Source organism: Molothrus aeneus, chromosome 7, assembly GCF_037042795.1.
Source record: "Molothrus aeneus isolate 106 chromosome 7, BPBGC_Maene_1.0, whole genome shotgun sequence".
Taxonomy (NCBI): domain Eukaryota; kingdom Metazoa; phylum Chordata; class Aves; order Passeriformes; family Icteridae; genus Molothrus; species Molothrus aeneus.
The window spans coordinates 22,578,177-22,591,988 of NC_089652.1; the positions used below are offsets into that span (position 1 = coordinate 22,578,177).

A 13,812-nucleotide genomic window follows, 5' to 3' on the forward strand; every position below is an offset into this window, starting at 1 on the left:
TCTATGAGCACAAAGCCAAGTCAGTGAGATGTTTTCTCAGCAGTTGCTGAGGTACTTTTGAAAAATTTCCACTTACTGGCTCCACAGAATAATGAAGTCATAGGGAATTTCCCTGTGGCCTGCGATAGGCTTTGGATTAAGGTTGTGCAAGCAAAGTTGCTATAAAACATTTAAAAGAATTAAAATGTAGATACCTAGTACAAGTGATTTCAGAAAGACAGCCTGTGACTCACAAAATGGAAGTTTGATGAAGAAATTGATTTAAATAATGGGGATGTTGTTGAATACAGGTTAAAATAGCACAAACAGCTCATGAAGCAGGAATTTCCATTGTGAGAAGAAAGGAAGGGAGGGAGAAATATTGACACAGTTTGGCTAATCAGGAAAAGCCCAGACCTAGCAATGCAATCAGGGACGCAAATCCACTCCTCAGAAAGTCCAGACCTAAAACCTGCATCAGTCAGCAGAGTTATGAAAGGTGATTTAATAAAACATTGAATTTGTTCTCCTGGAAGGGCAGGAAATAAGCCCCGTGATAGCAGATATTAAAGTGATACCACCATTGCTTCCCACTGGGTCTGTCAGCATTTGCTTTATTTTGCTCGTTCCCCATTTTTCTTGCAGTCGAGGGTTCTGTAAACAAAGTGCCAAAGCACGAGTGTGCTCCTGTGTAGGTCAGGATAAATTACAGTCCACGTTCCTCAGGCATGGAGCAGTGGCACCACATGGCAGTGTTATCACTCCATTCATCTCACGTTTTTTTCCTTGAAGGAGCTGAGGTCTGAGGTTGAGTTGGAGATCCTGGGAGAGACGGAAGGGCTCAATCTCTCCTTCACGGCCATCTGTAACAACGGGACCTTTTTTCCACATCAGAGGAAATGCTCTCATGTGAAAGTGGGAGATACAGTAAGTGAAGAATGTATTATCCAAAGACATGAACTTCATATAATTTAGGGCACCAAGGTAGAGTTTGCTCTTTATTAAACGATCTTCCTCCAGACAAGTCACCAAAAAGCAGGCAGTATCTATGACCCTCTTGCTCTGTCCTGTGCATGCACTTCCCGAGTACCCTGCAGAGTTCCCTGTGCTCCCAGCAGCCCCGTTCTCTCTTCCAGGTCTCTTTCAATGTGACTGTTAGTCTCTCTTCTTGTGAAAAAACCAGAAGGCTTATCAAGATAAAACCTGTGGGCCTCAGCGACGTGCTGGAGATGGAAATTCATCCCCTCTGCAGCTGCGAGTGCCAGGCCAAGGCCGAGAAGCAGAGCCCGAAGTGCAGCCAAGGGAAAGGCTCCCTGGAGTGCGGGGTGTGTGTGTGCAGCCCCGGCTACGTGGGGCCGCGCTGCGAGTGCCACGAGAGCTCGCTCGGTGCCAGCTCCTGCCGGGGCCCAGCCGAGCTGAGCTCCTGCAGCGGCAGAGGCGACTGCTACTGCGGGCAGTGCCTGTGCCACCCGTCCCCCTACGGAAAGGTCTACGGGCCCCGCTGCGAGTGCAATGACTTCTCATGCGTCCGGCACCGCGGCCTGCAGTGCGCAGGTACGGCCCCTCATGGCTGCTGGGAGCGTCCCCGCTTAGGCCTCTATGGCTCACCCTCGGCTGGTAGCTTGTCAATTTGTATTTTCATCATATACTCAGTCGCAGTCAATTCAGTTTAAAGAGTTACTGGTTATGAAAGGTCTTTAGACTTAAAATAGTCTCAGCTATGCCATTATAAATCGGAAGTATTTACAAATTAGGTTGTGCACTGTCAGGAGACAAGATCTGCACGGAGGGCTCCAGTAAAGAGAATGGAGCTGCACTGGCTTACAGCCAGGATAAGCAAAAATCTGATCCTCTGGCTTAAAACTGAAGATTTTGGGAGAGAAAGAAAGATGCTAGGAAGAAGAGTTGGAGAGAGCAAAATATTTTCTGTTAAAGAGAATAATTTTAAAGACCATCCTTCAGATTCTTTTTGAAATACCAGTGACTGATTTGAAGTATAATAAATGTTTTTCCAGGCAATGGTGACTGTGACTGTGGGGAATGCAGATGCCACAGTGGATGGACTGGTGAATACTGTAATTGCACAACTGATACCAGCACCTGCATTGCTGAGGATGGGACACTGTGCAGTGGGAGAGGTGAATGCATCTGTGGGACGTGTGCTTGCACCCATCCAGGGGCTTCAGGCCAAACGTGTGAAAAATGCCCTCTCTGCGGTGACCCCTGCAGTTCTAGATGGTAATGTGGTGGCTTTAAACCTCTGATGTTTATATCATCCAGGTATCTGTTTCCTACACAGCCTCAGCAGTGTGTTTACTGCCATGTCTGTAGACTGGATTTACAGTCCAGAACCCAAGAGCTTCTTTGTCCTTTGAGGTGGGTAGTCACAACTCATACATCAACCATTCATGAGCATTACTCTTGTACAAAAGGACTTTATGTGAAACAATTAAGTCAGCACAGGTAAAACTTTACACTTCCACTGCTGTCCCTGGCTGTACAGCTAATCAGAATGGTGGCCTTATCTGACACTTATATGGCCTCACAGAAAAATTTGGCATTTGTATTACCATTCTCATAAATATGAATGAGTAAGGTCATGTTGTCCCCTCAAGCTTTGCACCTTCCCAAATTCATAGTCCAAATTCAGTTAAGCTTGGCTGAATTAAAAAGGTGTAAATATAATAAACTGGATAATAGTTTGGGAATGAATAAATGGGTAGCTGTATGTATTGTATAAGTTGATGAGAAATTGATTGTCAGTGGTGAAATGTCTTCTGTCCACTGAGCATACGCAATTTATGTAGCTTTCCTGCTGTGATGCAAGGTGTCTGTTATGGTGCATGACAGGAAAAGCAACCAAAAATACTCAGGTTGTGAAGATGACCACTCTAAGTACACCATTGCTCATGCTTATATTACATGAGCTCTTGTAGGGCTGCAGTCCAAATGGAGCAGTCTTCAGCAGAAATTAAGCTAGAAGGTGGATTAGACTTCACAGAACACACGTTTTTAATGACCCTGGCTTTGCTTTTTGAGTGCTGAGCAGTTTAGGTTGCATGGTTCATGATGATGTCCTGTCTCCTTATTCAGAGTTGAGACCCATTTCTCTCCAACACCTATATTTTCATACCTGTCACTGGAGTCTACAGTGTATCTGAGTGAAAAGCTATTCTATGATGTGATTAATTCATTGATCTCTTTCTGTTAGTGCTAAATTTGCCCTAAGAAAACTGAGCCTCTCAGCATGTTCAAAGAGAATTTCTGCATGCAACTGCTTTAAACAAAAAGGACAATGCTGCTGCTTTGCTCTGCCCAATTTGGCAAAGAATAAGAAATATAAAGTTACATGATAGGCATTACATTAACCCGTTTAAACATGTATATTGTATGCAGTGTTGGATCTTTTCTTTCTGTTTCAGTGTCTTCCCATGCTGAAACGCAGGGCACAAAAAGCCAAGAGAGAGAGAACACTGGGAATACCTGGGAGGGTAACTGAGAGAGCTGAAAGACCAGGTCAGAGGGGGTGGAGATCAATGGCAAGGCAGCTGAGAAAGAGAGTGTAGCATGAGAAACATGGTGAATATGACAAAACCACCACCAATACTGAATTTATCTCCATGAGATAGAGGCTATCCCATTACCCACTCACTTTTACTATTCACCTTTTCCAGAGCAAGGGATAAGGTCACCTCCATCCCCGAAGATAAACTCAGCAGCCTCAGCTTATTCCCATGGATGTATGTAACTCAATACAACAGGAGATAGCCAGGGTTTTTTTTATGTTTTGTTGCAGTTCTCCTTTTTCCTTTCCTTTTTCCACTCCTCTCCCCTCTTCTCCTCTCCTTTCTTTCCCTTTTTTTTTTTTTTTAAATGAAGTCAGTCCTTCAGGCTGCTTCTCAGAGTCTCAGCCACTCAATATGGCTGAAGCTATTTGTGAAAAATTAGCAAACACGTTTTCCATCAGAAATATTCATATATGAATTCTGTTTGTTGTTTTATTTTCCATTTGTAAACCCTGGTTTTATTAAAATCCTCATTGAATTTACAGGAAGATTTCTAAAGGAATTGGTATAGATTCTGTTTTTAAATAGTATTTCAATCATTCCACCGCTGAATAAAAAATAATTTTCCTGTAAGTTTCATTAGTATAAATAGGATCTAAGTAATTCCTGAGACAAGCAACCATATTCAAGAGACAACTGTTGAGACACCTGGAAAGTGTTTTAATGCATTATTCAATAGACTTGCAACAAAGGCAAACTCATAGTAGGTGCCTCAGCTTGATCTCTTTGAAGTCAATTTCAGATATTGTTCATCTGATAGGAATTCCTTCAGCTGGTATTTAGTGTAAGAATATTTGCTGTTCAGAATATTTTTTTTTTTTAATTTTTGAAGAGGAACGTTACATGTGAGTAATCACATGTCTGATAGACCTACATGAATAAAGTTGCCTGGGGTTCTGTCTGGTAGCTAACAAACTGGGAGAGAATAGAGGACAAGACAGAGCTTATCCACAGTACCTTTATTCAGGTGCGGGTTTTTTTCTTTGGTTTTGTTAGGATTTTTTTTTGGTGGCAGTACCTATCATATTCCTGAGAACTGTATCCATAGCAGAAGACCTTTTATTTAGCTGCTTTTTAAAATGCAGATGCACACATGCTGGCTTTTGTATTGTTGCTTTGTGGCAGGCAGAGATTGATGAGCTGCTGAATTATTTTCCACAGGAGCTGTGTGGAATGTCACTTGGCTGCTGATGACAAGTCACTGGGAGATTGCAGTGAAAAATGCAAATTGGTTGATGCAGCTGTCAGCATCGAAAAGGGTTGGTATACTCAATCTTCCTCTCCTGTGTGTGTGTGTGTAATTAGCAGGAGGTTCCACTTTCAGTAATTTTATATTTGAAAGTAGCCTTGTTTTTCTGCTGTGGAATTATATTATGGGTCATAAGGGAATTACTGTCTGTCTATGGCTCTTTTGAGGCAAGAAGGAAATGCAGAACTTGGCTGGTATAAGCCTTCCAGGTAATTAACTTGTTAGATCATGCCTGTTTTCTAAGTAGTTTATGCAGGAAAGTATAGAATTGAATAGATACCAATCCCTGCAAATCAGTGATATATTAAAGCTCCTGAGTTTAAGTTATGCCTGTACCATGAGTTCCAGCAGGGCTTCTTCAGCCTTACAAATACAAAACCTGACTCCTGTCTTTAGGCAGATTCTTGGTTACAGCTGGTGACTAAACACAGCCTTTAACCAGTGGCAAAGACATTTCTTGTGTTCTGAAAGGCTAAGAACATCTTTCAGCTGTTTGCTTTAATTAAAAAGTGCCTTTCATCAATGGAAATTTCTGGAATAGGAATTAATCTTGAGTAAAATAGTACTATCAGGAAAAAACCCAACAAACCCCACCACAATCAAAAAGAACCAAAACAAACCTTTAAAAAAAGGGCAAATTTTTTTTTTTTTGTAAAGTGAGGTGCCTGCTCAGCAGGCAGCCTGTATTTATTCTACTGCAATTCTACTCCCAACCCTATGGCACAAGCAATTGTTAAGTAAGGGAGGACATAGGCTAATTATATCCACATCACAGACGTACCATAAGCATTAAACAAGACAAATGTAAGAATGAAGATGAATCCTCATTTATTCATGTGTGCATGTCGAAGGTTTGTATCTGCAAGCTCTTGGAAACCCATCCAGAGCTGTGTGCATGCAGAAATGTCACTGGTGTACATCCTTCAAGCAAAGGTACACCTTTTGTTTTTGATGGCAATACTTCAGTATATATTTATAAATATAAAACTATCTTTACAGGCTTAAAAGACATATAAGCACTTGTATTTTATGTCTTCAGTTAGTAAAGTTTTCAAGTTGCTTTTGTAAGATGGAAGATATTTGTAGCTAGGAATATAAAAAACATTATATTTTTAAATATAATGAATGCTAATCAAGAGCAAAAACGGCCTTTTATATGGTTCTGTTCACATACAGAGGTCACAGGAATACAAACATGGCAATATCATCTCTTATTCATGCATATTTCCTTTTTTTCATATCCTGTGCTTCCCTGATTGGGACTATCAGATACTTCTTTAGATTTAAAATTTATTTACAGCAGTTACTGCAACCTTCCAGATGCCTCAAAAAAAAAAAAAGAAGCAGCTGTTGCAAACTGTTTCATCTGAAAATCTGAAATGCTTGGGTAGCCTCACCAAGAAGTCCTGAAAGAAAAAAATTAACCTTTAATATAATAGCTAAAATATAATAATAGAATAATAACTATTATCTGAACAAAATCCACCCATCTGAAAGTGGTATAAGTAGCACACCACATAATATTTAAGACATATTATTGAGCAACTTCATGGGGTAGTATACCTCTTTCTGGTTTATGTTTTAGTTTCTTTAATGCTTCAAGGCTTTTGGGGAAAGAAAAAAAAGCTCTGGGTTAAATAAAACATTAGCACTTCAAAAATTTTGTTTCTATTTGTACATGGATGTTGCAATACAATGACTGGAAGTGTGAAGCAACAAAAAAGTGTGGGCTTTACGTTTTCCTGTTTCCTGGGAGTGCCCATTTTAGGCTCTGAGTTGTGCCTTTCACCTCTCTGCTTTGGTTCCGGGTTTGCCAGGGGTTTCTTCTCCTGCTCCCCACCAGCAGGTGAGGTCAGCCCAGGGATCTGCCAGGACTTGGGGTGTCCAGCAGCTCTGTAGGTGCTGATGGCTGCACATCTGCTGGGCTTGTCTCCACAGCAGGCACCACTTTCAAACTTCTATTTTTATTCACTTTTAATACTTGAACACTTAAATTAGGCTAATCACCCATTTGCCACATAGGTGGAGGAGTTCTTGTTGCTCTACTCACCAGGCAAGAGGAACCAAAATTCCTAAAAGGCATCTCCTGCCAGCACCCCAGCCACAGGGCACCAGGCTGCTCCTGCCACAAGCCCAGCAGGGACAGTTATACTTTCCTTGGAGAACCTGAGTTTTTCCTACCCCATAGTGCTGACACCTCACAAATTCCCAGTGCAGCAGCAAAGTGGTTACTGGAGGCTGAATAAACCTCTCTGTCAGCATAGCTCTGTTATGAGTCAGGGTGAGGTGAACTCTGCTCAAAAAAAGCATTTTGTTGAGCAAAAGGCAAACACAAAAGGGCATAATGACATTAAAATTTACAGTCAACATTTTTGTTGTTAAATCTTTTATAAATGTATCTGCTATGAAAGAGTCTTTCATGCTTTGAGTCTCCTGCTTGCCACTGTTACCTGATTTCTCCTCCGGTGTGACTCCAGTTATTTCAAATACAATTTAAATTGCCAGAATTAGGCTGCAGAAGAGTGTGAAAATTCACTGCAGAATGTAGAAGATTACACAGATGTAAATTACAGGAATTTACCTACGTAGGCAAATTTTTATGCTGATGAACTGCAAAGAACATATGCAATGGTCTCTCTTTAGTGATCCCTCATTCTAAAAATAATATTAGAGAAATAAAAATGCTAACCATAAGCTGGATTCTGAATAGCTTGAACTGGCATTTTCGCTTTCATTTCTACATCATTGCACATAATCAGTATTCTGCTCCCCTTGCTTTCAAATTATGACATTAAACAAAAAATTACCATGTAAAAATAACTAATCTATGTGCAGTTACTGCCTTCTAGATGATATTTGGTATATGCTTGCAAGTTGTTCTCCATTTTCAGGATAGCTAACGACTATCCTTATCCCTTTTTTTCCTCTTGGTAAGCAAGTTAGTATTTTGAGTCTGCTTGCTTAAAAGAGTTGGGAAAGTACAAACATTGCAAAACTTTTGTCAGTGTTACTGGAACTGTGATGTGCCAACAAGAGCCATAAGTTTGCAGTTCATGGCCCTTCTAACAAAATCAGATCTTGTTAAATCAGCAGGTCTAGGCTGCCTGTCCCCTTGGTAGATAACAAAAGGTGCTGCCACCAAGGGCCAGCAACAGGTTAAACACAAGGCTCAAATCAAAATCCAGCCAGCTAGGGTTCTCTTTTTATAACAAGCAGAGGAAAGGACTGGAGGGTAGTCAATAGCTCCATCTTTTCTATGGTGTTTAATAGTATTTTCTATAAGACCAAATCTTATTAAGCAGTATGGGGAAGAAAAGAATAGAGCAAGCATTTTTTTAAATGTAGCGTAGATTTCTTTAAAAGGCTCTATTCTTGTCTGATTTCTATTCAATTACTCTTCATATTAAAGTTTGAGGACTTTAGATTTTTAGCACAATTGCTTATGAAATTTCATTAAGAGTTTTGAATGAGTAGAAAATAATGGTAATGACAATCATTTTAAAGAAATATTTGAGAAGCCTACTCTTTTTCTTTCTTCTAAAAATAAATCCTATGAAAGTTGACTAAAATATATTGAAAATCATACCTAGATTTCCAGTGACATCTCAAATCATGGACTATATGAAAACATAAACATTCAGCCCCAGAGGTATTATTGCACACAGGTATAAAGTATATTTTCCTCTGTAAAATATTATATTATAGTTACACTCCATACGATGATATTTCCAGCTCCGCACTTGTACTCTCACTTTCTGATTGCTTATTTGCTTTGTATTGTCCCTCAAAGTCAGTTCCTTCTGTCTCTCTGTTCCCTTTGAATGAATTTTTCTCAGCTCCCCAGTTAGGAATAACCTGGGAGGAAAAAATGGATTAAATTTTTCTGCAATCAACAGTAAATGGAGGGATAAATAAATGGGGTCAGACTGTCATCTCAGGCCACTTTATCTGCTTCATCCGGAATCCTGTTACAAAAATCTCAGATTGGCAGTTTTATGTTATTAATCTTTTGTTTTCTGTTATTAATTTCTGTTATTATCCTGTTATTAATCTTTATTTACTGTTATTCTTGTAGCAGTACTGGACACAATGACCTTTGAGGGGCCTATTGTGTAGGAAATGAATGGCAGCCCTTTTAACAGCACCCACAGCTGCTTGATGTATGTATATCTACTACTGAAACGTGATCTACAGGTGGCAGGAGTAGCTGCACACCAAAGGAACATACTTTGTTCCACTGGTTACTTTGCCCCATCATTTGGGGCTATTACATTTCCTAGACAGCTGCCAGTTAAGAGTTTTGGGAGCACTTCCAATTCATTGAAATTCACAGTACACTAAAGTTACAAGGTGCACTAGATGGTCAGTGCAGATTGACAACATCTGGATCAGTTCTTTGGAAATATAAGTGAAAAATCAGAAACTAAACAAAATTGGGATTGGAAGAAAAGCCATTAAATTTAGTAGAAATTCTGACAGTATTTTTGGTTTTGTCTTTCACTCTTTACCATCTGCAGACAAGGCTGTGACAAACGTGATGCCAGCAGTCTCTCTGGTTATTAAAGGTTAAATTGCATTTGATTTGATGAATTACTTTCTTCCTTTCCTCTGCAGATTATTCAGAGGATAAATCCATTTCCTGCTCTTTGCAGGGGGAAAATGAATGTATAACCACATTTCTACTGGCTGTGGATGAACAGGGAAGGACAGTCATTCACAACATAGAAAGGAAAGGTAAGAAGTGAATATTGGTTTTTGTAGGTGAAATCTGATTTAAAACCACAGACAAGGTTAGCAATCTAGAAGCAGAGCTCTTTAAAGCAGCACATCTCCTCCTTGTGTTTGTAGTTCTTCTCTGCCCAGCCAAAGATCTCCTCAAGTACTTATTTAATGCAGTAGTGACATGAATACTTGGCCTTTCATGAAAAATGGGCAGAATGATCCTTGGGCTGTAAGAATAAGTTAATTTTTTCAACAGCTTGTGCAGTTCTAAGAGGATGATACCAAACATCATTTGCATTATGTGATAAAACTATAAATCACTTTGAAATTAGATATACAAAGGTGCTTGTAACAAGGGTAGTACTATAGAAGCACACCTCTTAAACTACATCCCTTAATCCCTAAGATTCAAGTATTTAAAGGTAAGATTTTATCTTGATTAAATACTTTATTATGTATTTTAAGTAGATTGGCCAAAAAAAAAAAAAAAAAAAAAAAAGAAGAAGAAATATCTTATTTCCACTGACCTCAGTGAGTTCATTGACCTCTGTGTAATGACCCTCCCACAACACTACAATAACCAGTTTCACTATCATCTGCTGTTCTGCTCCTGGACCTTAAAATGTGAAATGGGATGAGACCTCAAGAAATTCTCTAGAAATACAATTTCATTCATGGAACTGAAGTCAATATGGCACCAGTAGCCAGAACACCAGCCCAGGGCTCAAAACAGAGCCCCTCAGAATTAGTTAACTGAGGCCATCAAGCAAAAACTGAATGTGAAATGCAATCCTGTAAGACAAGCCAGGCTGAAATGAATTTTTTAATGTTCTGAAACCATGGTTCAGAAGAAAATTTTGTAAAATAGTAGTGTTCAGTAACTTTCATAGACAGTACTTTTTAATATTAAAATAATCAAACTTCTTTGGGTTTTGGTGAAGCAAAAATTTCAGTTTTAAGTCTGACCCTCTGAAATATTTTACTGTAAAATTTATTGCAGAACTTGAAATGCAAAATTCCTTCCAAGTCCACAGTCCAACATTTTCAACAAATGTCAAGGAATTTTTTTCCTCATTGTTTTCATGAGAGATATGCAGTTTCCTCTGTTTTAGCAATATCTTTGGTCACTTTACCCTGACATAGATTTCACTAGAATCTTTTCTTCTGCAACTCACTGAATATCAGTTAATTGAAATAGAGCTCCAGCCATAACATTGTAAAATTCATAATTTTGTAAACTCAGCCCTGTTTTTTTATAATTATATTGAAATAGATCTGAAATCAATTTTCTGAGTTTTCTCTTCAGAGTCTGTGTCTGTATCCAGCAGTTGCTAATTGTCACAGTAAAAGAGCAGTGGAAGAAGTTAACAAATAATTTTTAAAACATTTTAATGCAATATTTTTCAGCTGGTTTCACAAACCCTTTAGGAAGCTAGCAGGAGAAAAATAACATGAACTTGAAGAAAAAAGCATGCCCAGCTTATGGCAAATGAGAATCTCAGCACATCTCTTGACTGTTTCTAATTGCCTAAAATTTATTGATTGGTTATCCACAGACATAACTGGTTTTGTTTCCACAGATTGTGCACAGCATCCAAATATCCCAATGATAGTGGTGGGTGTCACCCTTGCTATCCTTCTCATTGGCATTGTTTTACTTTGCATATGGAAATTACTGGTGTCACTTCAAGACCGAAAAGAGGTGGCCAAGTTTGAAGCAGAAAAATCAAAAGTTAAATGGCAAACGGTATGTGAAATACATTGATTTTATAAAGGTTCTTTAGTTTGGTTACATGATGCCTTTAAAATTCCAGATCTTGATTTTGTTCTTTTAAATGGATAGATTTTGCTGGTAGGTTTTTGCCACATTTACTATTCTATAAAGTAAAATTATGATTCTTTAATAGATGAAAATAATCTAGTGTTTCATCTCCTAGTTTAATTTCTTCCACATGTAAGAATGTGTAGACAACTGGGTTTTTATTAATAGTTTTTAATTAGTAGCCAGTCTTCCATTAATTCTAACAATGCTGTTGTCTGCCTGTATGATTATCCAGGGTGTAGCCCTCTGCCTGTTTAGAGCTGTTTAGGAAAGGGAGGTTGTTCCTGGCCTCTGTCATGATCCAAGCCCACTCCCACCAAGCAGAAGTGAATGGAACTGTCCCAAATGCAGGGGAAAGGACAGAGAAATCCAGGCCTTGTTTTCTATCTATAGCTCTGGGCACCTAATGTAAGCTTGCACCACATGTTCCCTTTTCTTCTTTCCTTTCTGCCCTTGACTTTCTTGCTCTTTTGCAAAAGCTTTAGGGCTTCTGAGGATCTTTTCAAAAAAAGCATGTCGAGTAAGCAGAAAATGTGCTCACACAGCCCCACTCTCCTACAAAGTCCTGCGATTGCAACTTTTTCCAAGAATGGGCACTGTCAGCCTTTCAGCTTTTGACCTGGGACAAATCCCTAACTTACAGGCAAGGCCACCTGAGAATGTTTTTTTGATCCTTCAGGAGAGCTAGGTATGGTATGAAGGGAAGGATACAGTTGATAGAAGCATTTTCATTTTCTTTTCTGTCACAAGAGGAAAGGATAGGGAGTGACTGGTGAGAGGCCAGGATGGAAAGCTCAGGTGAGACTTGCCCTTCTCCCAGCACACAGTAGGTATTGTATGTGACAAGAGCACCATGACAAGTCATGTCCAACTGCTGAGACACTCTCTGTGGTTTTATAAAGGTCTAACTGCCAGCTTTGATACACAAATGTTATGGGACACATTTGATGAGGTATTGTTTGATGATGTGCATTACTTTAATCTGTGAGGCTGATGTGAAGGGAAGCATGTTGCTGAGCCCAGGCTACTTTGTGCTGCCTGAATTCAGATCAGTCTGGATTTCAGTGGCTTGGAACACAAGTGAGCTACCAAAAGCTATTCTAAAATCCTCCAAGATACATTACTTCTATGCAAACATTGTGTGACTCCCATTTAATCTGTTTTTGTTTGGGTTTTTGTTTGTTTGTTTTTGTTTTGTGTTCTTTAGGAAACAAATCCACTGTACAGAGGCTCAACAACCACTTTTAAAAATGTGACTTACAAGAATCAAGATATGCATAAAAGACCCATGGCTGCAGACTTCTATTAGCACCTCCAACACTACAAACTTAAGTTTTACTGGCAGGAAATCTAAATCTAAACTTGTTTGTTCTCAGCTGATTATGGGATATTTGTTTACAAGTTGTAGTGGTATAACCATTCTGTTAGAAAATATACATCTTGTGTTGGGACAAATAAAGATAACATATTAGTAGTAAGGGTTAATAGAAGTATTTTTTTAAATGACCCTTTATTGTTACAGCCCCTGTCTTAAAAAATGGCATAAAAATAATTTTAATTTTGTCTTTAATATTGAGGATTCTAAATTATCATGTAAGCTTATTTTTTGTTAAATTAGATATATACAGTGAACTTTATACTGCCTTGTTCATACACACAATCTCATAAATTAGTGTTTAGGAATGTATTTGTACCTGTCTATTTTGTGGGCTGGTTTAAATTTAGAAATCATTGTTTTTTCATGAATGCAGTTTAAACTACTGAGGATATCACCTGTGTGACTGAATAGTTTCTCCAGAAAAACCAGAAAAAAAAAAAAGGTAGTGATATTACCTGTCTTCTGTAAATGTAAGTTATACAGAAACATTTCTTCTCTAATTCTTCTTTCTTGTCCTGTTTCTCTCTTTCTTTTCCTTGTTCTTTAAGGACCTAGCCCTGGATTATCTCAGGGAAAGTTAAATCAAGCCAATCAAGCCTTATTCACTTGCAGTAGTTTTCTGCTCCAGACTGATTTTTTTTTTTCCTTTTAAGTCTAGTAAAAAGGATATAGAGAAAAAGATAAATATTTGTAAATTAGAGACTCCAGTTGACACACTTTTAAACCAGAGGATTAGCAGAACTCCATTTCACCATTTATATCCTGTAAATTATTTAGGTGCTCACAACACACCTCACATGCTGGGCCATCACACAAAGTGGCTCAGGACTCCTTTTCATGCAGAAATATTCACACAAAAGGTTTATTACCACACACAAAGACAGTACTTTTTTGTTGATATGTCCATAGTTGTGAGGTTCTTTCAATGCCCAACAGCCAAACTGCTTATTCTTGTGCACAATAACATATTCAGTACTTCTGGGCTAAGTTGTTTGGTTTTAGGTTTGGTTTGGTTTTTTTCCCCTCAAACTGAACAACAAAAATATCTATGGATTTCACTTAGTATTCATTTCCATTATGTTAATGAGGACTTTTA

General features: G+C 38.7%; 1 protein-coding gene across 1 annotated transcript in view; it reads left to right on the plus strand.

Annotated features, from left to right (window-relative positions):
• ITGB6 (integrin subunit beta 6) overlaps nucleotides 1–12,647 on the plus strand; it is a 28,814-nt gene extending 16,167 nt beyond the window's left edge. The window contains exons 9-15 of the mRNA XM_066553401.1: nucleotides 772–906; nucleotides 1,116–1,533; nucleotides 1,995–2,217; nucleotides 4,707–4,804; nucleotides 9,409–9,528; nucleotides 11,097–11,263; nucleotides 12,546–12,647. Coding sequence (XP_066409498.1) covers nucleotides 772–906; nucleotides 1,116–1,533; nucleotides 1,995–2,217; nucleotides 4,707–4,804; nucleotides 9,409–9,528; nucleotides 11,097–11,263; nucleotides 12,546–12,647 — 1,263 coding nt within the window. The remainder of the gene's footprint in view (nucleotides 1–771; nucleotides 907–1,115; nucleotides 1,534–1,994; nucleotides 2,218–4,706; nucleotides 4,805–9,408; nucleotides 9,529–11,096; nucleotides 11,264–12,545) is intronic.
• The last annotated feature ends 1,165 nt before the right edge of the window (nucleotides 12,648–13,812 follow it).